Source organism: Fusarium oxysporum, chromosome I (genome assembly GCF_013085055.1).
Source record: "Fusarium oxysporum Fo47 chromosome I, complete sequence".
NCBI lineage: Eukaryota > Fungi > Ascomycota > Sordariomycetes > Hypocreales > Nectriaceae > Fusarium > Fusarium oxysporum.
Genome location: NC_072840.1, coordinates 4,620,952 through 4,645,387, shown reverse-complemented (window position 1 = coordinate 4,645,387; position 24,436 = coordinate 4,620,952). Strand labels below are relative to the sequence as shown.

At 49.3% G+C, this 24,436-nt stretch overlaps 7 protein-coding genes across 7 annotated transcripts; 4 read left to right on the top strand and 3 right to left on the bottom strand.

Moving 5' to 3' along the window:
• The first annotated feature begins 22 nt into the window (after window positions 1-22).
• On the top strand, window positions 23-1,306 carry FOBCDRAFT_7454 (uncharacterized protein). Its single transcript, XM_031182962.3, has 2 exons — window positions 23-512; window positions 568-1,306. The coding sequence occupies exons 1-2, from the start codon at window positions 63-65 to the stop codon at window positions 1,192-1,194; spliced, it is 1,077 nt and encodes a 358-aa protein (XP_031043730.2). The 5' UTR covers window positions 23-62; the 3' UTR covers window positions 1,195-1,306.
• FOBCDRAFT_7455 (inhibitor of growth proteins N-terminal histone-binding-domain-containing protein) lies at window positions 1,307-3,005 on the bottom strand. Its single transcript, XM_054702921.2, has one exon. It carries the CDS (start codon window positions 2,733-2,735, stop codon window positions 1,419-1,421), a length of 1,317 nt encoding a protein of 438 aa, XP_054558896.1. The 5' UTR covers window positions 2,736-3,005; the 3' UTR covers window positions 1,307-1,418.
• Window positions 3,006-3,770: 765 nt separating this feature from the next.
• FOBCDRAFT_7445 (uncharacterized protein) lies at window positions 3,771-5,537 on the top strand. The gene has a single exon (XM_031182960.3). It carries the CDS (start codon window positions 3,999-4,001, stop codon window positions 5,496-5,498), a length of 1,500 nt encoding a protein of 499 aa, XP_031043728.1. The 5' UTR covers window positions 3,771-3,998; the 3' UTR covers window positions 5,499-5,537.
• Window positions 5,538-6,213: 676 nt separating this feature from the next.
• Window positions 6,214-7,374, top strand: FOBCDRAFT_174392 (glycoside hydrolase superfamily). Its single transcript, XM_031182959.3, has 3 exons — window positions 6,214-6,333; window positions 6,382-6,585; window positions 6,644-7,374. Exons 1-3 carry the CDS (start codon window positions 6,283-6,285, stop codon window positions 7,346-7,348), a joined length of 960 nt encoding a protein of 319 aa, XP_031043727.2. The 5' UTR covers window positions 6,214-6,282; the 3' UTR covers window positions 7,349-7,374.
• Window positions 7,375-8,083: 709 nt separating this feature from the next.
• Window positions 8,084-10,309, bottom strand: FOBCDRAFT_247138 (major facilitator superfamily domain-containing protein). Its single transcript, XM_059610794.1, has 3 exons — window positions 10,043-10,309; window positions 9,934-9,981; window positions 8,084-9,879 (listed from the first exon to the last, which is right to left on the bottom strand). The coding sequence occupies exons 1-3, from the start codon at window positions 10,254-10,256 to the stop codon at window positions 8,417-8,419; spliced, it is 1,725 nt and encodes a 574-aa protein (XP_059463914.1). The 5' UTR covers window positions 10,257-10,309; the 3' UTR covers window positions 8,084-8,416.
• A 1,345-nt stretch (window positions 10,310-11,654) lies between these two features.
• On the bottom strand, window positions 11,655-13,029 carry FOBCDRAFT_124952 (-domain-containing protein; the record flags this gene model as incomplete). Its single annotated transcript, XM_031182957.2, has 2 exons — window positions 11,655-11,699; window positions 11,755-13,029. 2 exons carry the CDS (start codon window positions 13,027-13,029, stop codon window positions 11,655-11,657), a joined length of 1,320 nt encoding a protein of 439 aa, XP_031043725.2.
• Window positions 13,030-21,948: 8,919 nt separating this feature from the next.
• On the top strand, window positions 21,949-23,897 carry FOBCDRAFT_7411 (uncharacterized protein). Its single transcript, XM_031182954.3, has one exon. The coding sequence runs from the start codon at window positions 22,035-22,037 to the stop codon at window positions 23,871-23,873; it is 1,839 nt and encodes a 612-aa protein (XP_031043722.2). The 5' UTR covers window positions 21,949-22,034; the 3' UTR covers window positions 23,874-23,897.
• Window positions 23,898-24,436: the final 539 nt, after the last annotated feature.

Genomic DNA, 24,436 nt, shown 5'->3' with positions numbered 1-24,436 from the left:
TTTTATCTGTACCTATCAAAGTCTCGAAAGCTCTTTAAGTGGTGAACAAAACTCCTTTCACAATGTCGTTTTCATTTGGTTTCGCCGGTGACGACATCTCCGATGATGAGCAGACTCCATCTGTCGTCAAGCCTACGGCAGCTGCTGCAGCCACCACCAGCGCATTTCCCGTCCCAGGAAAGCCTCAGCTCCCACCAACTGTTCACCAACTGTCTGATTTGCTTGCTCAGCTACCGTCAAAGATCGCTTATAGCCTCCTAGATGTGACACTCGATGATGGAACTACTATTCAGCTACCGCGGAGAGAGTTATGGGACGTGAGGGTGCAGCTGATGGCCGAGGAGGAAGACGTTGCTGGCGCTCAGTCTGAAGGCTTGGGAAGCCATGATGTGAAAACGGGTGTTTATGAGGGCGGTTTTAAAAGCTGGGAGAGCAGTGTCGATTTAGTTAAGGTACTGGCTGCGAATAAGGTCACCTCAGCACTGGAACAAAAGGGTTTTCGAGTCATGGAGGTATGTGAAATAAATTATACTTGCAACTTGATATATCTAACCCTAGACCAAACAGCTTGGATGCGGTACAGCTCTACCATCTTTGGCAGTCTTCCAATGGGCCATGGCCTCAACATCCCAAAAAAAGCCTCTGTCTCTTATCATGGCGGACTATAACCCTTCAGTTCTCCAGCTCGTCACTTTGCCCAACTTTATCCTTTCATGGGCCCTTAACAACCCTCAGGTACCTGTTCTTCGAGAAGCTTTCTCAATTGAGGGTGAGGTTGAGCTCGGCCCTGCTGTTCTCGCCGCCTTCGAACAATCACTCAAAGAAGCGAGCGTCACTCTCTCCTTTGTGTCTGGCGCTTGGTCACAGGAATTCGTCGATCTCATATACGCTCTGCCTTCAGGCCATGATCAAGAAATGAGCACGCTGCTTCTCGGTGCAGAAACAATCTACTCCCCATTTGCCCTCCAGGCCTTCCTCGAAACCCTCTTCTTAATACTGGAAAAAGAGAAGAAGACTGATGGAAACGAAGCGGCTGCTCTTGTAGGAGCAAAACGCCTATACTTTGGGGTCGGTGGTTCACTGGATGACTTTATTGACAAAGCACGTCAGAAAGGGGCCCGAGTGGAACAGCTCAGAGAAGAGGTAGAAGGGGTCCGAAGGGGTGTTGTTCAGTGCGTTCTTGGGCCGACATAGGCATATTGAATCCAAAGTAAATCATCAAATCCCGAGGAGGTTTAAGTAATGCGTGCATTTTCAGCTTCTGCGCTCGAGTACCAGAAACTATACTGCTCAAAGTAACATGGATATATTATATGCCTTTCCCAAACGCCACTTTTAACCCAAATGCTTTTTATCTACAAGTACTGAGCACCTCAGTTGGGATATGGTACGTAAAGCTCACCAGTTTCAGGGCCTTCCTACTTGCCCTTCTTTTGTAGCTTTTCTCTACACTTAGGGCAGTACCATGTCCCGTTGGGCTCGCTCTTGAGATCGACGCATGACCAGTGAAACCACTCATACGGACAATTGTCGTTGTCGCACGCGACCATGTCCCCGTAGCTCACATTATGGCAAAGGCAATACTTCTTGTCGTCGCCACCCTCTTCGTCGTCATCGTCAGCTTCTCCTATAATATCATCTCCGTCAACATCCTTAACATCGGCCACGGGCGTACCTCTTGACCGACCGTCGGCGCCATCTTCGTCCTCTCCACTGCCACTGTCGACATCCGAAAGTTCACTATCATTCGTTGGCGCAGGCGAGTTTCGATTTGAGGCTTTCTTAACACGCGAAAGATTCGACTTGTTGGTAGGCTTCTTCCGTATTCCACCCGTAGGCGTACCTCGACGACCGCTCATTGTTCCTGTTGACTTCACAGACCCGGTTCTTGGGCCTGCACTACCTGCCCTCGCAAGACCAGACCCTCCGATGGCACCGCCCTTAGGGGTGCCGGGTCCAAGTGATGAGTGTCTTGCCAAACCGCTTGATGTAGTTGGTATAGTCCCCAAAGCAGGGTTCACCCGAGCGACGCGCTTTGTCGCGGGTCCTGCAGAACCTTCTCTTTGTCGATTCAGAATCATGCTGGCTGCGGGTGTTGCCGGAGCAGACGCTGCGTGCTGCTGAGACTGTGCGTGACGAACATTAGGGTGGTTGGGAAGTCGAGCAAGTGCGGGATTTGAAGAGGTTTGTGCAGCGGCAAGAGGAGTCGAGGGACCAGCCGCAGTGGTCATATGACTTGCTGGGTTTATGGCCCGGATCGAAGGGGCAGTATGATTTGCAGCGCTCGGTCGAAGTAATGAGGGGACTTCGTCAGGATCGGTAAAGCCAGGTTCGGCTCGGTCGTAAAGCAACTTGATTTGGCTGTCCAGGTTTTTGAGATGCTTGTCTACTATGATCTGCATCTTCTGGCACAATTCGATCTTTTCTTTCGATAGTTGGTCGGCTTGCGCAAAACTGTCGCGGACTTGTTTTCGAAGAAGGTCTTCCTTAGGGTTTGGCTCATGGCTTCCGTTTGTCTTGATCCATTTCTGTATCTTCCCGTCCCGGTCCTCGATCGTACGTAAGCACTCGGAGTATTGACGATCTTTATCGGCGACCTCTTCTTGTATGAAGCGGATCTCTTCGGGGAGGTTTTGGACGCGGTTAATCCAGTCGTCGAGGATCAAGCCAGGGTCGAGGGCTTCGGCTTGAGGCATCCTCTTGACGAAGTCGATAGACAAGTCGTCTCTAGGCATGATTGTTAACGATAAGAAGGTCGAGCAATACTAGCTAAGAGAAAAATGCGATAACGTCGAAGCCTGATGCCCGAGACCCGTGCGACAGTGCAAACGAATGCGCAGCAATATGCGGCAAGACCAGCATAGATGGGAGATGGAAAGAAAGAAAAGATTGATGACAATGCAGATGAAAAGTATCGATCTGATGATGGCTGGTTGGCTTGATGTAGACAAGGCAGGACAAGGGCGAGGGTCTAGAAAATCAAAGTGGTCCAATAGCCTGACGGATACGAATCCCGAAGCCAAATGGTAGAGGAAAGAGCAGGGCAGTAAATGTTACCAGCAACCTGCAAGGCAAGGCAAGGCGAAGCGAAGGCAAAGGCAAAGGTAAAGGCAATGCTTTGGGTCAAAATCAAGCAAGTCCAAAGAAGAACGCGGAGAGCAACTCGACATGAATGACTCGGGCTCGGCTCACCTCGATACCCACTTGCTCGCCTGTCCTTTCTTTTGACTTGAGAGTAGTGGAAGTCGCGGTGCTCTGCTCTGCTCTGCCGGATTCAAAAGCAGCAGCCGCGAATGTGTTCTCTTGGGGGTGCTCTATTTGAAAAGGCTGGACAGGCTAGAATTAGGATGTATGAAGGGAAAAGGTGGAGGCGTTTCTGGTGTAAGTTTTGAGAGTTGGGGAACCTACGGAGTACTAAGGCCTGTTCCACGGGTTGTTTCTCACAGCCACTTAGGTATCGAAGCCACAGTTCAAATTCGTACTATGACCGTTCTGGCATGGGCCAAGATGCACTAAGAGATAGAAGCTGCAGGTTGGTTCCTGGAGACTTTCCCTAAGCCAAGGTATTTTTAAGTCTCTTGTGTCTCAAAACTCACACGGAGCCTCAGTAGCTGCACTGAAAGGGACCTGGCTATACTTCCCCCAGCCTCGAGAGACCATCCACACAACCTGAGGTAACAGTGGAGCCTCCCGCGCAATTGCCAACCGCTTGCATTTGTGCATTTTCGACTCTTGAGATCTGAAGCTATCTATTTCACCAACTACATTAACCATACCATACATCTCAACCACCCAAACTTTCGTCAAAAATCATCACTTGAAGAGCTTTGCAGCCGTCTCATACTATCTGCTGTGTTATCGGTATCTTACAGCCACATTATTATCATTATTTGGCATCAGATACGCGGCAACGACTTATTCAAGTCACTATTCGTCTGGGCTACTGCTCGATACATCTCACATCCATATCAAAGCACCTCTTTTCTTGTACTCCAACTATGGACATAGACTCCTATAGGTACCGGGTGCCTAAACCCAACTACCTTCCCCATATTGCAGACGAGGATCGTGATAACTCGGTCGTTGAGGAGTTCTCCAATCAACCGCTGGGGCTGGCTAGTGAGATGGACAATGCTAAATTCTACAACAAGTGCAAGCGTCTGGCTGAAGAGTCTGGTATCACAAAACCCAAAGGTTACAATGTTTCCTTCCACTGCAATCCGGACATTGAGAAGCATCATTTTGGAGTCACTCATCCTATGAAACCTTGGCGATTAACTCTGTCCAAGAGTCTCATCTACTCTTACGGAATGTCATTCGCAATGGATAATTACATCTCCAGAGCCGCCACATATGAGGAGCTTGCAGAATTTCATTCTTCTGACTATCTAGATTTCCTTGGTACTGTACTTCCTGAGCCAGTACCTCGGGATCTCGAGAACCAGGGGGTTGACCTCAAGTTCAACCTTGGTGGTTCTGATTGTCCCCTCTTTGATGGCCTCTTCAACTACTGTTCGTTATCAGCCGGTGGATCTCTTGACGCGGCCAGGAAGATTTGTTCTAAGCAGTCTGATATCGCCATTTCCTGGGGTGGCGGTCTTCATCATGCCAAGAGGTCTGAAGCGTCTGGATTTTGTTATATCAACGACATCGTGATCGCCATCCTTGAACTCCTTCGATACTATCCGCGAGTATTATACATCGACATCGATGTGCACCATGGAGACGGTGTGGAAGAAGCCTTTTTTTCAACGGACAGAGTCATGACAGTCTCTTTTCACAAATATGACCCGAATAACTTCTTCCCGGGCACTGGCGCTCTCGATGACAACGGCCCTAAGAGCGAGCATAATCCGGGCGCTCACCATGCTTTCAACGTACCATTGAACGACGGTATCACTGATGAGCAATACGATCATTTATTTAACACTGTAATTGGCAAGATTGTGGAGAAATTCCGACCGGGTGCAATCGCTTTGCAATGCGGTGCGGATTCTTTGGCCGGCGATCGTCTGGGCCGCTTCAATCTCCAAGTTCAGGGTCACGGCGCCTGTGTCAAGTTCTGCAAAGAAATGGGCATCCCCATGATCCTCTTTGGAGGCGGCGGCTACACTCCCAGGAACGTGGCGAGGGCATGGACTTACGAGACGAGTATTGCTATCAATGCCCAAGACAAGATCAACCCCATTCTTCCAGAGCATGCCCCATGGCGTGATCACTTCCGGCAGGATACCCTCTTCCCTACTCTGGAACAAATCCTGGGCGAACCACGAGTGAATCGGAATCCCCCGAAGCGACTACAGGAGATTGTGCAACATGTTACGGAACAACTCCGGTTTGTGGAAGCAGCACCAAGCGTTCAGCTCCAGACAATACCGCCAGATCTTGGTGCCATTAGAGACGATGTTGAGGAACGGCTGAAGGAGGAAAACGAAGAGAGACGCGACGAGGTTCGGAAAGCCCGAGAAGCTGCAATTGGAACCGCCATGCAGCTTTGAATCACGGAGTACTTCTCAACGTCACAATGTTCATAGTGTAATGATTTATTGTCATAGTGATTCGAGGACCACTTTCATTTCTCCGATAAAGCTCGAGCCAGGTTCGGAACATAATATCAACTCCGGAGTAAGCTTATTTGAGCCCGTCAAAGCTGAGCTGAAAAGATCACCTGAAGGCCTTGTCTGTTGAAGATCATCACGACAAGGGCATTTCAAACAAGGATGTAATTAATCTCCTGCTGGAGAGGGTTTCGCTCTCGACCCACTATCTCACCTCTGGCCTTACCACATTCAGCACTTTGGAACTTTCGTCCCTTGTTATTTATGGCTACTGAATAAGCCATTAGAAAATCATGCCCATAAGACGACTGTGTCAGTGCATGATGGTTGTGTTTTTTTTTTTTTTTTGTTGCATCATGTTCCACAGAATCCTTCCGTGCTCATCTCACCCAGCAGGCATCTTGAAGCGACCGGCTCATCCTTTGAGCATGGGATAAGGTGCCAAGGTATGATATGATATTGATGACAGCGAGTGGAATAGCAGTAGAGTCAAGTTAGAGTATAATATACAGCTTGATTGTTTTGCAACTTTTTACATTACGGAGTTGTATGGTCATAATCATTCCACGCAGAGACTTCTTCAACTCATCAAAGCCCACATACATTTCCTAATTCAAGAATTCGTCGCCAACTGCTCATTCCAATACCCCCCTGGGACCTTTGTAGCAATAACTTCTCTGTTTCAACACTTGGTTTCTCTTCTTGAAATACAAGATTGGTAACCATGGTTACCTTCAATCGAATTGCCCTTACTGTTCTGGCTGTTGGTGGCTCTGTAAGCGCTCGTCGTAGAGACGAATGTCGGATTGCTAATCATGTCAAGGCCGTAGAGGCAAAGCCTGCTGCCGCGGCTTCTTCAACCTTGTTTGAGCTCTCCGATTTTAAGCCCGGCGTGGAATGGGAAATTGTCCTACACCAGCCTATTAAGCACGATACCGTTGCCGATTTGATCCCGTCCAAAGCCAAAGTCTGGGACATTGATATGGGACATGGCCGCGATTATCCAGAGATGATTCCCCTGCTCAAGGTAATGCGCGATTGTTCCAAGTCCAAATAACATGGCAGTATACTAATTCTTCATACAGGGTGCTGGAAAGTTCGTGATCTGCTACTTCAACGCCGGAGCTCTTCAGTCATGGGACAAGGATATCAAACAATTTCCCAAGGCCGTTATTGGTCATTCCTTGGCCTATCCTTATGACAGTGAGGAGTGGTACCTCGACATCCGTGACTCAACTGTGCTCAAGCTTCAGAAAGCACGCCTTGACGTTGCTGCAAAGATTGGATGCGATGCAGTGGACCCTGACAACGTCGACGCTTGGCAGCAGGATGGCGAGGACCCTACAGGCTTCAAACTGAAGCCATCCGACTACACCAAATACCTCAAGAACCTCGCAGAGTACGCCCACTCAATCAAGACCAAGGATGGTAACCGTCTTCTCGTGGGCCAGAAGAATGCACCCGAAATTTCTGAGGACCTTGTCTCAACCCTTGACTTCGCTGTTCTCGAGTCCTGCCGCGGCACTACGGATCCTGACGAGGAGAACTGGCCATTCTGTGAGGACTTCCAAACCTACATCGACGCTGGCAAGCCCGTACTCCAGATAGAGTATCCTCCTTCTGTTGAGAAAACCGGTAAGCTCAGCTCGTCCGACAATACATACTACTGCACCCCCAAGGACGAGGATAAGGGTTTCAGCAAAATCTTGAAGTGGGCTTCTGCTCAACTTGACGGTTGGGGTCAGTTCTGTGGCGAGGATCCTTTCCGCACTCCTGTCATCAATGAGTAGAGCCATTCATGGACAAGAAGGTTTTCATATACATACATATTAGACTGTTGGTCTCTGTATGCTTAGAGTGGTGCAATACTGCTTAATGAAATCCGCCGCTACTTTTAACCTGACTCTCATGGACGCCAGATTCCAGACTTCTATCGCCATATACCGTATTGGTTTATTTAATCATGTTTTTGTCCATTCTGGTGACTTTCTTTACATGCTGAAGCAGCCAATTCAGAGTCATCCTACGCTGTTTGCGTGCTTCTAGCCTTGGGGCGTTAAGCTCCGCCCACCCGCATTTCCATATTTCTACGTATTTCTTCCTCTGAAAAGCCAGCAATGAGCACTGGGCTTCCCTCATGATGCATTTCCGTCTAATATATTACTGGCTATTATGTGTGTCAAGGAAGAGAAGTTGGACAACCTGACGAATCAGCAGGAGCCGTATAGCTATGTCTAGTGACAAGTCAACGCATGAGAATAATCCATTCCATATCAGCTTCTACAAAAGCATCCCAGACAATGGATATTGATCCTACAGCCTCCCACCCACCCATGCTCCATTACCAGCATATCGTGGAAAGTAGAGGCCACTATACTCACAGACACTCCATAGAATCCCTCACGTGCAAGGTTTTGTTACTCACCATCCTCAGATTTCTAGCCAGTGACTCGCACGCATTAAGTTCAGAGAACAGCAAATTGAAGAAACCTATTTCAGTGGCGGAAATTGTTCCATGTTTAGGTAAACAGGGATCACGCTTTTTTGTGCATTTCTTCCTACATTTGGGCTATATATAATGCTTACTGAAAATGTCGCTGCCAACTGCTTCTTTGTGACCCGTTATTGATGTTTTGTCAAGTCGCATCCAAGCATGATGATTATGGTCTGTGGTTCTAGATACACTTTTCGAAGATGGCGACCTTCAAATACAATGTTGGAACTTACAAGATCCCCTTTTTTGCACTATCCTTGGGAACGCTTTCCTGAGATCAAGAATGAGCAATAGTAGTTAATCGCTAACCAATACTCAGCATAGTGAAAAGAAAGTTGAGTATAGTCATGAAATTGTTACCACATCACTGGGCAATGCCAGCTCTGGCTTTCTGGTGCATCTTTCGAAGCTGAGCTGCCACAAACACCACAAGTGCAACACCAATAACAAGACCTATGACAAGAAGCATAATATCAACGGGTACTGGGTTACCGTTGAAGGTCTCGTGGAACAAAACATCCAGGCCAGATTGCGAGAAGTTTAACAAGCCGGAGAGACAGATAATGAGGCCATACACAGTTCCAAAGGTTCGGAAACCAAATACCTTTGCACTGTAGTCGGACACAGCAGTGTAATAAAATGGGCGGTACAAGACAAAGAGGACAATACCAGTGTATGCTGCCCACTCAAAGGGTAGGACACCCAAGATACCGATGAGCGTGCCACATGCAACGAGTGTCGATAGCACAAGAACAGTGCTGACATGGTCGAGCGCTGTTCCGATGAAGGGAATCGCAAATATTCCACCTGCTGGCAAGGCTACGTCGAAGAAAGTATTGATCCTTACAGCACGATCGTGGTCGCCGAAGATGGCTTCATACTGCGGTCGTATGGTCGCGACGAAGAAGTTGATGCGTGTCATTTGAACAACAGTGAAAAGGCAGATGAGGATGAACCAAGGAGAGCGGATTTGATCTAGCACGGTGCGGTCATGGAGGACTCCCCAGACACCTGATGCAGCATGGTGTCTTTCCTTGGCCTCGACTTGATCATCACCCTTGGACGAACCTAAGAGGTTCTCGATATCATGTACAACAGCTTCGCGCCTTTCCCTCTCTTCACGACGCTCATCGCGGAGCAGAGCTGTATGCTCATCAATCTCCTGCTGCGTGCTCGATGTCGAGTGCACAACAATGTTTTCATCCGCTTCAGCAGCCTGGTCGACAAGCTCGCCGACAGTCTTGTAAGACTGTCCAGGCATGACAACAATCTGACTGACGAATATCACAGCAGGGACAATCAAGTAGACGAGGAAGAATTTGCGCACGGTGAAGCTACCCTCTGTGGCATTGTAGATCAGACGATAAACGAGGAACAATGCACTCGAAGAGTCGAAAGCGCCGGTCAAGAGCGCGAGAATGAGACCTGAGTGTCGCGGGAAGGCATTGGAGAGCTGAAATGACGAGATGTATGTGAATGGACCACCGAGGGCGAGGAACAAGTATCCGGGGAGAAGACCGTCGAAAGGTAGAGATCCAGCATATGCCATAAGTAATGTGCCTATCGTTAGGAAGAGACATCCAAACAAGCCACATACACGAGGACCAAAATGGTCGAGAATTGCGCCAACAGGAAGTGCTGCAACGTTTGTCCCAACAGCAGCGACTGTGAACATCAGGTTAAGCCTGATTTCGACGCATGTGTCCTGAGGATCATCAGAGATAGCGTTTGTATCGCTAGTTGGGCTTTGATAGTGGCTGAGCTTGCATACATCAGAATATGCACCTTCAAGCTTTAGGACTGGCTTGATGGCAGCATAGCCAAAGACTAAACAGTGTTAGCAACTTATCATGGATGACAAGGTTTTGATAAGAGACTTGCCTATGCCCGCAGCGAAGAGACAGTGTACAACTGCGGCACCAATCTGGACTAGATTCACTTGTTAGTATAGGTTTCTTATCTACACATCCATTGATAAGTGAAAACTCACGCAATCGCTTCCACTGAGGAACCTCAAATGCCCCAACAGTCTGGGCATGTTGCTCATCTGGCCTCAACGAAGCCGTTTCGAAGTCCTGAGGAACAGGATTGAAAGTCAAGCGTCGGACGCGCAAACTCGCATCACTTCCTCTCCTCTCAATCGAAGCGCCATGACCAGGCGGAGCGGTCAACGTCTCGATGCTTTGAACACGGTTCAGCGACATGCTCGGTGTGCCGAAGTTTGGAAGAACCGGAAGTGAGTGAGGTGGGAGAATCTGACTGCTGTCACTTACAATGAGCAGGCTGTCTGAGATAGGTATTTAAATGGGCTCCGGGTAAAATATATAATGTGGAGTCAATGACGATGAAAACATGGGATCGTGATGCGCCACCAGGCGGCAACCTGCAGTAATGCGCCTTTAGCGGCAATAATTAGCTGTGTTTTTTTTATCTTTATCAATGTCCAGTATCAAAACATGACTGGTTTTGTCACTAAACAGATACAACGCTGGGCTGCAGCCAAGCCAACATCCTCATATCAACCTCCATCGTTACAGTTGTCGTTTCGCTGTTGCGCCCAGCGTCTTGTACTCTCAACGGTATTCTTAGAGGCTGTCTAGGCAACACCAGTTGGCCAGAAATGACAGCTTACTATTGAGTATTAGAGGCCTGTCAAGATGTATCCCTACCCTCCGTGATCTAAGATGACGCACGTAGCGGCACACGAGTAGACGCATCCATAACCAGGATTGGTTCCGATCAAGGGTCACATGCAGCAGCAGTGCGGCAACATGCTACATTGTGGTTGGCAGAGGTTCGAATAAGGTGGTGAACGAATGTGGCGTCTGGGGAACAAGGCGTTCCCTAACTTACACCATCACGGAACGGGACTATTCTATCCCGTCCAACGACCATCCATTCATCGAACATGGATGTCGATGAAAGAGCAGTCTGTCACCTCACAATTCAAAAAAAGGGCTACCAAAGGAGCTTAATTATCATACTTAAAAGACACTACACACTATCCAAATCACAGACATTACATAGACAAGCTAAGCTCAAAGAGGGACATTTCTATTCCAGGACCCAACGACGTTGACCACTTGATCTCATTGCTGTCCGGAGACATTCTTCCATCGCCATCTCTTCGGTCAGGGGTATAAAACACCTTGAGGGCTCCTCCCAATGCAAAATTGACAATCGCTGGCTGCATTCGTCTGTCGCCAACAATGGCTCAGGGCATGATTGTTCCGTGAGGAGTCCAATGTAAGAAACGGGCCAAAATGCAATATATGGAGTACTTGCTGACATAAGAAAATAAAGTAAAACAAATACTGTTAGAAAAGGACGCTGAGAACAAGACAAGCGAGTAGATCGGCAGTCGAAACGTTCTTAGGTCCTTACTCATCCAGCGTATCCAAGAGATTCAACCCGGCTCAAGAAATGGGAGGAAGCCTGCTCATGCCAGCCGTCGCGCACCTCATCGATATGATCAACTCAGGCCCAACAGCTTGCGCTCGTCCGTGGCCCGCGGCCGAAAGGTCCCAAGCTCTGTCACCCAGAATATTGACAAGAAGTTCCAAAAACGCACATCCTACTTGACTTTGTCAAGTAACATTCTTTTAATAGTATCGGACAGTAATCTTCTGGCCCTCGGCAGCAGCAGTCTACGAATAAATGTTAGTATTTCGCCGATATCACAGGAGGACAATGATAACTTACGGTGCAGCCAGTTCCCTCGCTCCACTGGCCGTTGACGTAGGAGCATTTCTTGTTGCCACCCTTGATCTCAATGTTGAAGTCAAGGAGGGCAGTGCTGGTTGGCGAGTTCTGGAAAATGGAGACGAAGGTCATGCCGTTCTTCATGCCAACACCGAGAACAACTGGTGCCCAGTTACCGGCATCCTTGCCCTTGGAGCTGTCCCAAACACAAGCCTCCTCGACAGTGTAACCCTTCTTGTTGACGTAGTACTGGGCTGAGGTGCCTACACCGTCCCAGACGTAGTACTTGTCCTGATTGGGGTTGCAGACAGCGACGCTGCTACCAGGCTCAGCGACAGCAGGGACAACCATGTTCTCAGTTCCGGGGTAGTCAGTTCGGCAAGTCACAACCTGCTCGTCGAGGTCGTTTTGAATAGTGACACCACCGACACCAGGTTCGCAAAGAGTGTCGTAACCGTCACGGGTCAGTTCGAGCTTGCCGTCCTTGTTGCAGTAGAGTCCACCAATAGACTCACGCTCGGAACCTTGAGCAGCGGGCCACTGGGTCTTCTGGTAGCCAACGGGGCAAGCGTAGGAGCACATAGCACCGGGCTTGCAACCGTCGCCAGAGATGGCAGTGTCAATCTGGTAGATCAGCTTGGACGCGAAGCTGAAGTCAGGGCAGTACTGAATGCCAGACCAGCCACCAAGGTTCAGCCAGTCGAGGGCAACAGCACCATACTCCGAGGGGAACTCGCTGCAGTCGATAGTACCGCTCTCAAACGTCTTGTCAACACCAGTAGCGCCGCTGGAGCCACTGTAGCTGGAGCTGGAGCCACTGGTCTTGGGCTTGGAAGACTTAGGCTTGGAGGCCTTGGATTGAGTGGCGGCTGGGGCCGAGTAGACAGGCTTGGGCACTGCGGTAGTAGCAGCGGCAGTCTTAGACTCGTAGAATTGAGCGCCCACCTCCTTCTTGGGCTGAGAAACCTTCGCAGGCTGAGCAGCACTGGTCGCAGGAGCTGCGGGTGCATCGTAGGTAGGGTTGGACTCGCCAACAATTACGAGGCTACCTCCATCGAGACCAGCCTTGGCGGCGTGAATGTCGATCTCCTCTCCGCCGAGCTCATAAACGGTCTCGGTGGCGGCGACAACGTACTCGGTGATAACATCAGGGTCACGCTTCTCGACCTTGGAGCCAGCATGACGGCGAGCGTGCATGTGCTGGTGCTGGTGATGCTGGGCGGTAGCACCGGCGGCGAGCGTAGCCGCAAGGGTGTAAGTGATGAGGTTCTTCATGGTAACGGTGCAACCTATAGATCTAGTTCAACCTTGTGATTAGCCTTCAACCTTTTAACTGTTGCTATGAGACGATTCCACAGCGCGTAGCCATAGAAGGAGAGCCGATGAGACATGAGAGTTTGCGCCGCGCATCATTTGAACGTGTAGACGTGCAAAGCGTCCCGTTGTCGAGTTTGCTGTCGCTTCAGTTGATCAGGCCTGAGGTACTTCGTCTGTCCTGGCTAATATTGCTTTCCTCTCCCAACATAATTCTTCTTGCGACTCCATCATCGCACATGGCCCGTTCCGCCAATAATTTCCTACGGTTTGCCCTTGGTATTTTTTCGAGTTCCGCAGGCGATTGTCGTTGTGTTTGTGATGGTTGTTATTGCTCCTTGAAATTGGTATGACTTGAATCTCGTCTCTGCCACATCGGCCTCGTCTCCAATCGCCACTATTTCCCCTTCTTTGCGAATCGACTAACCTTTTATTGTCTTTTAAAGAATGTTGTGTTTTTGAAAGTATAATCCAATCCCCTCGAGTAAGTGAGCGACTGCTGTAAAAGCGAACGTGATGAGGCAAGAAGCCGGGAAAAACAAAAACAGTTAATAAATGAGTGTGGGAGAGAGTGAGTAAAGATGAAACTCTCAGTTGGCAAGGAAGGAGCACACGAGGAAAGCAAGAGGAACAAAGCGCCTGGGGTTGACGGAGACGAAAGGGGATAAGAATGAAAAGAGGTCCAGCGTCTTGCCCAGGATTGGGGAGGGACCAGGGACTGGGGGAGTTAGGGGAGGCCTAGAAGGGGGGCGGACTAAGGTAAGGAGCATGAGCAGGGGGTGTTGATTAAGTCCAAGAAGAAGACCGCCCAGAAACCAGGATTAGGCGGACCTCAGCAAGAGATTGGCATCCGAAAAAGCTGGCCCCCATCGATGAATGCGCACCCGGCGACGATGAGGTCTGGGACGCAAACAGGCCCTAGAACGTATCATCAAGTGAGACATGACACTAAGAAAAATACCAGAAGCGGGTTTTTTTTTCTGCCTCAATCAGTCTAGCATCAGTTCCAGAGTCAACACGCATATGCTAGGTCATGATATCTTGGGCTACCTTGGTCAAGGGAGTTCTTATTTCGCAAAGTATTCAAGGGGTGACCGACTTCCAAGTCCAGGGGAGGCCGGGAGATTCACATAAGGAGGGGAAGACGCCAAGGAGACCAACAACAGTCCAGGGGATGCTAGCAGGAAATCGTCTAGAAACCAACGCAGGACTACCAACTAGTTACCTGGTAATCTGAACGAATTCATGACAGGCCATCGGCCATCAACTGCTGTTGATCCTGCTCAAGTGTTGTCTGCCAGGAACAGGGGAAATTACACCTTTTTTGGTTTGGTGGGTAACCTTCACAGACCCATCTCCGTGCCTCTAGTTGGCTAGCATCGTCCCCTGTTCTGGTCCATCGCATGTCCCTCCCCTGTTCCTGTTGGACAATGCCCCTCAGGCACAGTGCAGGCGCAGCATCTGGGAAAAAACACACACCTGCCAAAACAAATCGCATTTCCGTCCTCATTACCTAAATAGCGCTCGCCTGACAATGGACAACGAAAGTGAATCAATGCGCGCATGGTTAACTACCTATCAGCCAATAAGGTCTTTGTGCCAGTACTTTGGAACATCCCTCATATTAAAAGCGATCGACATTTCCCCCTTTCCTTTGTTCGCTTGCGCATGAGAACGGTCAACGACAATCAATCAATCCTCTGTTCTTGGTCCCTTGGCCCGTTGCTGGTTACATATGCGCCTACGTACCACTCCAAGAACTGCGGATATACGCATTGTCATCCACGCCCATGCAATTTGCCTACCCGCTGTTGTCGTCGTCATGGCATAAATTGCGATGAACAGATCCCCGTGTCCTCGGTTGTTGGATCCGCAGGTAGCTGCCTACCAACTTACAAGGAGAGCAGGGGAATCATACCGCTACTCCCACAGCAACCGACCCATTTCAGTAGATGGCCCACTGAACCCAGCACAAGACCCCATTTCCGCCGTCTGATCACAACTAAGCAACTTCTTAGCTTCGGGTCGGCCTTGGCTTTGGTTAGCTATGGCTCAGTCTTCATCCGCGTGTTCAATTCGTTCAACACGGATCAGATCTAACCTCTGAATCCTTTGGATAGGTCTGTGAAGATCGAAAGGCTACGAAGCGGGTCTCGTAATTGACTGAGCATTTCTTCAGTCTCAATACAGACATTTGCTACCTACCTTACCACACAGCCGGTCAGACCATCCTTCGCGAGTTATGTTATCGAGCCTAGGTGCCTACCTTGGTAGGCATTGGCCTCTGTGGAGCTACGTTCCGCACTTGCAGTACAGTGCATGTGCTGCTGTGCTAGCCTAAAGCCTCAGCTGCATTTCACTTTCGGGTACCTGGCACTAATCTTCTAAATCTGTTACCCTCGGGCTCTAGATCAGAGAGACCCTTCAAAACTCTCTTTGGAGTGACCGTTAGCCGTTTCATAATGAGGCCTAGCGGTAAAGCCAATCATGACGCCGAGTTTTACGAGCACACTCTCATCTCGATTGATAGCCGCCAACAACAACCCATGGATCTCCGGTTAGTAGGATCTCGCTCTTGCCAGCTTTTAATTCCAATATTGCTCGACATCCACGCATCCATCTGGTTGGTTGCTGGTTTAATGAGGTCCAAGGCTATTACTTGCAAATCAACAACCAAGCTCGTTCAAAGACATCCAATGTCGTGATGCTCGGTTCGTGACTGAATGCGTCTTGTCTGGCTTTGATCCACCGAGCGTCAGAATTAGATCGGCATTGCCGCGTCTTGTTAATTCCCTGACTGCCTCAATAATTCCTCATCCTGGTATTCGCCAAGCGAAGTCCGGCTGGATGCGAAAATACCAGTTGATGGTGTCCAATCGACAACGCCTCGGCAAATACTTAATCTTGCTTCCTTGCTCGAGTCATCGCTGTCTCTCCTGACGCTTCTCAGAGCGGATCGTGCCAGACTTACAGCAGCCCCCCACTCTGTTGGGTCTGACTACGAAGGTTATCTTTCTTAATCCTTTCTTCTTTGTCTTCCCGGTGTTTCTAAAACGGTGAAGCCCCCTTTTGGACAAGCCAGCCCAAGCCTTGGCATTCTTGTCTCTCTTCTTTTCTGGTTTTGCAAACGCAACCAGCTTGTTTAGAGCTTAGACTAACGTTCTCCTTTTCTTTTCTCTCCACTTTTTGTCTGCTTCCCCTTGCATTGGCTTTCGGGTCTTTCATCGGCTGGATATTGTCGGTTCGGCGGCACACGTCAGCACCTAATTTCGTCCTCTCCCAAAGATATTGTTCACTCGCTGACCGCCGCCACATGGTTTCGCCTTGTTACAGTGGCTGGATGTGTCTGTGTAGAGAAGGATGCTCGTGTCCCTACGGGTCAGTAACAGTTGATCCGATATCAAAATATTCAAGAATAAGCTAAGTACGATGCCCCTGCTGGTACAAGCTTAAGGATTAGGTCCATCTTTCAATGGGCATTCTTTGACACAAGTGCCTAGGTATCTTCCGTTCTGTGGCCCGGACCTCGGAGAGCAAGGAAACTTCAGACCTTGATAGAATATGCCAAACTTGATTCATCAAATAATCCCCTAAACTTACACCAGCTTGTCTGGGATTTTTTTTTTTTTTTTTTTTTTTTTTTTTTTTTTTTTTTTTTAGAAAAAAAATATAAAAAAAATTTATCACTTATTGTTACAGTCCTCAGTTTTCTTCCCTCCCCTAGCCGGACCGCCTTGGAGCGTCTTAAACGCCGCTCTTCGATACCACACCACCCTTAGTGCCTCGATCCAACTAATAGGAGCTATTGAGATGGATTCTGTACGACTTTGGTACAGGCTGTCACGTCCCTTGAATATGTTTCACAACATTGACATTGTCCATATATCAGGGCTTCTTTCACTGACGAGTCTTCATAGTCCTTCCAGCCCACTGACATGTCTATTTTCGTCTTACATTTTGGCCGGTGGCCATGAAGTCGTGCCTTGTTGAACTCTGTCTGTAGTACAGACCTTTCAACCAAAGTAGCACATATCGAATACGAATGATCTTGCATGAAGTTGATATCTGTTGTGATCTGTAAGACGGTGTGTCCGCTTTCATGGTTATTCTGGAAATAATCTGATTGCCATCTTGCATTGGTATCATATCGGAGCTGAGACTTTCGCGTTTCTTAATGGCATTCATCACTTGTTTGCTTTGTATACTTGTGGCTCTTCTTTTAATTTGGTCCTATCGGCTTGGAGCAGATGTCTACCTTCTTGGTTACATGACACGCTTCATATGACGTGGAGCTGCATTCCACTGTGGTGAGTAGTCTCAGGTAACTTGGGACCAGTTACCATGTGTTGATGTGCAAGGTGCAGTTCAAGATTTCCAGGCCAAACCACTACAAATGTCTGGAATACAATGGTTGCACATATCTTGGATATAGGCCAGAGACTCGGGAAATGGTCTGAAGTTTGAAGCAGAGAATGTCCATTCAACTGGAATAACGCCCTTGAGTGTCTGCGTTTGTAGATGCAAATAGAGTCACCCACCACGTAATATTGTGTACTGCCTTGGATATACTTAATACGACTTCTAACCATGCACGAATGATTCAAAGCACCATTTCGATTCTGTTTCTCTTGTTTGGCACTGCCTACCCTAAGCCTCGTTGTCATCGTATTGAGGTCGACACTGGTCATCTAACTCCTATTGAAATTCCGCAGTCCTGTGTCTGTAGCAATCTCATACCTACTCCATATGCGTCTCTGTTCAAATGTGTCTTGGAAAACTCAAAACTACCGAAATGCAAACCATGTGCCGGCAGTGTTGCAATATCACTTGCATCAAGAGACAGAACACAATCGTCGAATCACCTGAGCCAAATAGCAATACAATATCTCAGTCAGACATCTAATTAAACCACGAGTCAGCATAAGAATGCGGTTGCGATCTAGGTGTCAAGATGCCCGATGGTGCTCGTCATGGGAAAGATAAAAAACCTCACCTGAGACAACTTGCAACAGCCAGGAGCCTAGGACAACGGCCCTGCGAATGAACATGACAATGAAAGCCTGGAACTCGTGACGGGATGACCCAACGACGAAAAGAATATATCTGGAATGTCCATTGTTACCATTGGTTCATCCTGGCGATGGCACGCAATGACTCAGATTCGTGTTGGATGGAATGAAGTCTTGGGGCCTGACTTGCATCACGACTAAACCACCTTTCAAGCAGACCACATCTGACTGATCTGCAGGATTGATGAAGCCCGAAGGGTTCATTTGTGGAGAGCAAAAATTCTGGTAACACGCATGCCAGACACGCCTTAGACTCGGTGCAACTGGATATGTAGGGATTGCAGACATGTAGCAATTATTAGTCCATATCACCTAGTAACCCCTAAACCAGGAAAAGCATTACAGAGCCGGGGAAACCTCACTTGAAGGCCACTGTTCACGCACGCTGGATATCTGTCGAGGCGGCTGTTGACTACTGCGCTGGTTGAGATAACAATACCCAGGTTTAGCATGCTCGGCTATACACAAACACCGAGATCTGTATGAAACGGGACCGAGTAGGGTAGCCAGAAATAACAATCGTAATTCACCCCATCACGTTCTTGTCGAAGTAGCAAAGACCACACGCAGCTTTCAGAAGGGACGCCTGCAGTAATTACACCAGCAGAACGTGATATGCTTGTTGTCTGACCACTTACCAGCTGAAAGGAAGATGCAGTGCCCAATCGGTTCAATTGCATGGGATTCTCACCAAATCGATGGGGCTGAGGCGTTTACACCGGGTATAACAAGGCAGTTTTTGGGGAAACGTTTTGACATGGGACTGTGTCGAAGGGTTCAGGAAAGTCATCGAGGCCCAGATGGCATCGGGACATCAGTTTGTGCCGATATGAATCTGTGTGTGCCAAGGCCAGAGTGCCGGGACTGTATAGCAAAGCTGGATGACGAACTTGAAAACTGGCGGAACTAACCTGACGGTACACCATTATTTGCTCTTTCAACAAGTACTTACGGAGGTAAATGTCCTTAAGATGAAATCATGAATATCACTCAATATTGGTTCAGCAACAAATCGAAAATCATTGAACAGAAAATAGCCTTGCAAGCGCCGAACAAGTTCAGTTGTTTCCGGTGAAGCGAACCTGATTGTCTCACAGCCACAACAGCAAGTGGGCGGTTTAATGTGATCACTGTGACGTTGACGGTGAATCAAGCCGCTAGAGACTCGAGAATTGGAGAATACTGGTGAGATCAGCGCATACTCTCCAGCCTTCCGAGCCACGTTGATGTCGTGCTAAACCGCATGAACTTGACCACTGACTTGTTGCTTGATATTGATTGAAAACGTGATCTGATATGAGCTAGGTAAGCTACTAATAAGGAGGATATCATTACGATGGGCATAACTTGCAAGCATCATGATATGTTTCTCTATAATGTCAAATTGCAGGGCTTTTGCTGACAAGATTAATCTGCACAAGGGTAGCGTACATTATGGCATATTGCTGGAGGGTACTGAGTACGGATGCCGTAAATTGACAAAATCCTCAATAAGTCTTCCAGGTTTTGAGCACCCTATCAGCCTCTCCAACGAGCTTTGGAAGTCTAGGGGGAGCACAGGAAAAGAATCAGTGACGACAGGCGTGGCGGAGTAAAAGGCTGGATGTTAGAAATGCTAGGATCAGCCACACCACTATACAATCATGTACCAGCTAGCGGCAGGGTTTTCTGGACTTTCTAGGCTTTCTCACACACACACCAACGCCGAGCATCATAGGGGTGCCACAGTTGTATTTTGAGCATGGTTCATGGATCTGAGGTCCATTTACGAGGCGTTTGATCGCACCGCCACCTTTTGGTTCACCTGAGGGAAGTTAAGTTGAGCAAGGATTGGTTCAGCTTCGTTGCCCCCAGTCCCCTGAACCGATGCTACCTGGGTACCGTGGCTTAGGGAAACAAAACAGAGGTTGAAGACAAGCCTTCAGCTGGGGCGTTTCGATAGATTGAGACTGTAGGTTCATTTGGCGTGTGCTCAAAAAGGTAAGCAAACAACAAGAGTACTACAAACCAAAAGGGTTGGTGATTGTGATTTATTTGCCCTCGTCTCGTTTCTCCGTGCAATAATCGAATGTTATAATAAGCCCAGACAGAGTGGGCGGCAGCAAGTCTTCATCACTGTTCCTATGTCTCTTGTTCCTTGTTCCTTTTCTCGCCTTCTAGTCAACTCGATCCGCCTCTCAACCTACGATAGAGCAGTGACATGCCGCTTACTACGGTAGCTTGTGGAACCTGTTTGCCTTGTCGATTTGGAGAACCCGAAGGTAATCAGTGGGTCGTCTGGAGGCTAGATATACCGATACTCTCGACGCAAGTACCGGCAAGCCCTTTAGTATGCGAAGTGTCATAAAGAAGAACGATGCCAGAAGCAACTGTCGTCATCTCCCGCTCAGCGTGGAAGGTGTGCATCTTCCCGTCTGCCCTCCGTCTTGCGGGGACATGCGATTGACTGCAGTAAGATGGTATATATATGCGCCTCGGGCGGCCCCGTCAGAGGCTGAGATCTCGACATCCAGTTTCGCAAAGCAAGGGCTGTGCTGAGGTGTAGGGTCAAAAGAGGAGAGAAGAGTGTCAAAGAGGCGGTTCGCCAATAGAACAGTAAATCACTGTCGATGATGACTCCATTGGGATCGCGATTGCAAGATGCAGGCAAATCATCCACTCCAGTTGGACGGTGGTGGATGTCTTGGCTGGCTGACCAAATGATGGATGTTTCCTCAGCAGGGAATAGCGGTACCTGACGTCAAAGTACCTTGAAACGAAAATCAGTCACTTTCAGTTAGACCTTTCCCCAGCACGTTTCTAGCCCGCCGCTTCATACCAGAAACGTATTCGCATCACCCACTTCTGTCCGCTTTGGCGTTCTTCGGGCTTTCACTTTCGGTTGTGGTCATCTTCCGCTCCGGGGCGTTCCCCAACCAGGCGCGCGTTTCCCCTTTCCCTATGCTTCCACTGGTTTTCGCGTCGCTGGCGTGTTTTGTTGGCTTCCCGAGGCGAGACACCGTCGCCAATATATCTCGTTATTTATCTCTGTGAATGATCGTCGCGTGAAATAATTGTGTTTCAGGTACCTAATCAGCTTGTTTTAATGCAAGCCTTGCGGCTAATGCTAGGTCGGAGCTGCATAGTGCTTTCCCAAACCAATAAAGAAAACATTCGTGACGGGACAAGTTAAGGTAAGGAAGGTGACAGGGTACATTGAACCTAAGGTACCTACCAGGTTTCTGGCACGATCCCACCTCAGAGACAGGACAGGCCTTTTTGGAAGGAACCAGCCCGGCAGCTGTCAACAATCCACTGACAAACGCCCACACACTCTTTCCTTCTTACGTACCCCACTCATTCAACCCGCCAGGCTAGTTATCCAATCAGAGAAGGTTCTTACCCACTTGCCCACTTTCAGAGGCCCTCACTATCGCTCATCGCCCGTCTTCGCCTCGCATCTCTCTCATCGGCCGCCTTGTTCACTTTCTTTCTCTACGTCTCCTTGCACAACTCTCCTTCAGTACTACATCGTCATTACTGTCAACCATTCTCACGGATACATTGGCTCATTGTCATTTCCCCAGAATACTTGCCTTAAATCGTCCTTTCTGCACGCTACTGTATTGCCGGTTCTCGAGCCTCAATTCTGTTTGTTGCATTCCTCGTTTAAGCCACCCACTGCCCACAGCGTAAACCCGCCCACCCAGTACTTGCTTCTTCCTTCACTCGCCTCTCTGCCTTGACCCGGGGGGAAAATATCAGCTCTCGCCACGTCTCCAGCCACACATTAATCCATCTCGCCCCGATATGTGCCTTTGGCCCAAGGCTGTTGCGACATCGAAACCTCGAAATTGATCGCATGCTGGATCAGATTTGCATTTGATTATTCCAATTCTCTGCTTTCCATCTGCCTCTATGGCATCGGACGCTTCCGCCTTCACCGCGATCGACCCCCCGCCCGCAACGCGCGCAGAGGCGACCCCTCCTGCTATCATCCCTTCAGACGACGCTGCTATCAGATTGCTCAAACGGCCTCGTTCACCTTCACCTTCATCGCCGCGCTCTCTCGTCGCGCAGTCGCAGGGACTCTTGGGTCTTGGATCCCCGGCCAAGTCTGCCCGTTTGGCACTCGCGTCGAGTATTTCTCCGACGCCTTTGACCGCGGCAGCTGCCCTCGAGGACGAGCGCCGACGACGCGAAGTTGACGATCAAGACGACGGGATACGGGCCCCAGCACCCACGAGCGACAATCCTAGCCACCGAGTTCTAACTTCCCTCATGTCTGGAGCTGTTCAGGCTATGAGCCGCCCTGCTGACGCGCCTCAGCTAGCACCAACAGCTGCCATGGACCCATCTCCAAAGGCCCCAAACCCCGTGTCGCTGGCACAAACCGCGACAAGTCAGGTCGAAGAGCATGGCGCACCAAGTCCACAGAGCACCAACAGCCTTGTTGGCGTCCCCGTCACCGAGAGTCCGACTCCAATGGAAGTGGATGTACCTAAAATTGATCAGCAGCAGCATCAACAGTCCTCACAGCAAGTAGTCGGGCAGGAAGAGAGGCATCAGCCTGGATCCTTATCGTACCCTGGCTCTCTTCAGGCTACGGGTAACCTGACAGAAACCCCAACTCGAGGCATGAGCTTTCCGATGCCCACCCCAGGCCAGACATCTCCCACATCATCTGGGTCAAAGAAGCACAAATGTCCCTACTGCAATACTGAGTTTACACGCCATCACAACCTCAAGAGCCATTTGTTGACGCATAGCCAAGAGAAACCATACGTATGCACGGAATGCCAGATGCGTTTCCGCCGTCTGCACGACCTCAAGCGTCACGGTAAACTGCACACTGGTGAGAAGCCTCACGTTTGTCCCAAGTGTGACCGAAAATTCGCTCGTGGCGATGCGCTTGCTCGTCACTCTAAGGGTGCTGGTGGCTGTGCTGGGCGACGATCCAGCATGGGTAGTTTCGTTGACGACAACGATATTGAGACCAGTCTTGGCGAAGCTGATGAATCGGCCATGTCTGGACTTGCATACGATAACCCCGAGGAAGATGAACTGAGACGTCAAAGTTTACCAAGCATCACCGCCCAGCATGTTGCAGGAGCACAAGTTGATGGCTACGGCACCCATGCTCGGACATATCCACCACCTGGTGCTCGACCTGGGACTGGGGGACTTTACCCCCCCAATGTTAACCAAAACCAGGCAAATTCCAACTCTTCTCAGCCTGTCGCCAACAACATTGCGGGGCACAATTCTACCGCGGGAATCGCATCTGTTGCGGCCGCCAATGCGAACATGTATTCCCAGACTGGTATTACAGAGTCTCCAAAACCATTGAGCCCCGGGGTGCAAGGACATGACTCCAATAACTTGGCGCGCCAGCGCTCTCCTAGCTTGACCCAGCAGCTGCAACAGGCGCAGTTTGGACGCCGGGCATCGGATTTACAGTCGCCGCACAACTCGCAATCCCGGCCCAAGCTTCCCGGTTTGTCGCATCCTGAGTTCGCGGCGCCCGGGTCAACCGGCTTCTCTCACACCCGGAGCGGGAGTGGCGCGCAGTCTATCAACGACAGCGGAAACATGTTTGCTCAGAGTGATCCGAGTGTGTGGGCGTATGTTCAGGCGCTAGAGGAGAAAGTCAAGGCGCTCACAGACAAGGTTTCGACTCTGGACCATGTCGTTGCAGACTTGAAACAACAGATGGAAACACGCGATGCCGCCGCTGCGGCTGTCGCCAAAGTATAAAACAGCGCTGCATTACACTCATTCCTGAGTGCTTCCGTATTGCGTCACTATATCACAAAGTACACTGAGACGACCTTCGTTTTTTGCCTTGAGAAGTATTTGGCATGGTGCTCAGGGAGGCGTTTATGGGACATGGGAACATGCTTTTTTTGTTTTTCCTTTTCTGTTTCTGTGGAAGGTAGGGACCTCCACGCTAAAAGAACGGGGCACGGTCTAGTCATGATTATCCCATCATTATTTCATGTAACATATATTGTTGTTTTGTCCAGATAGTGTGCCTCGTGGCAGCAAGGATCCATGCGCTAGCACAGGTGTCAAAGAGTTGTATTGTGCAGAGTGGAAGCTTTGTATATAGAGAGTCTATCTCGTCGAGGACCACAAGCTGTTACTAGAGTGAACCTGGCAAGTGATTAAGTTATGTCATCGTTTGCGGTATGTAGAGGATGTGTTGCTTGCTGTTGGTGGCTTGCCGAGGCTCATATGGAATTTGATGATTCCCGACGGATAGCAGGGCGCTGACTGGGGAATAATTAATTGGGGACTCTGAGACACAGTACAGTTGA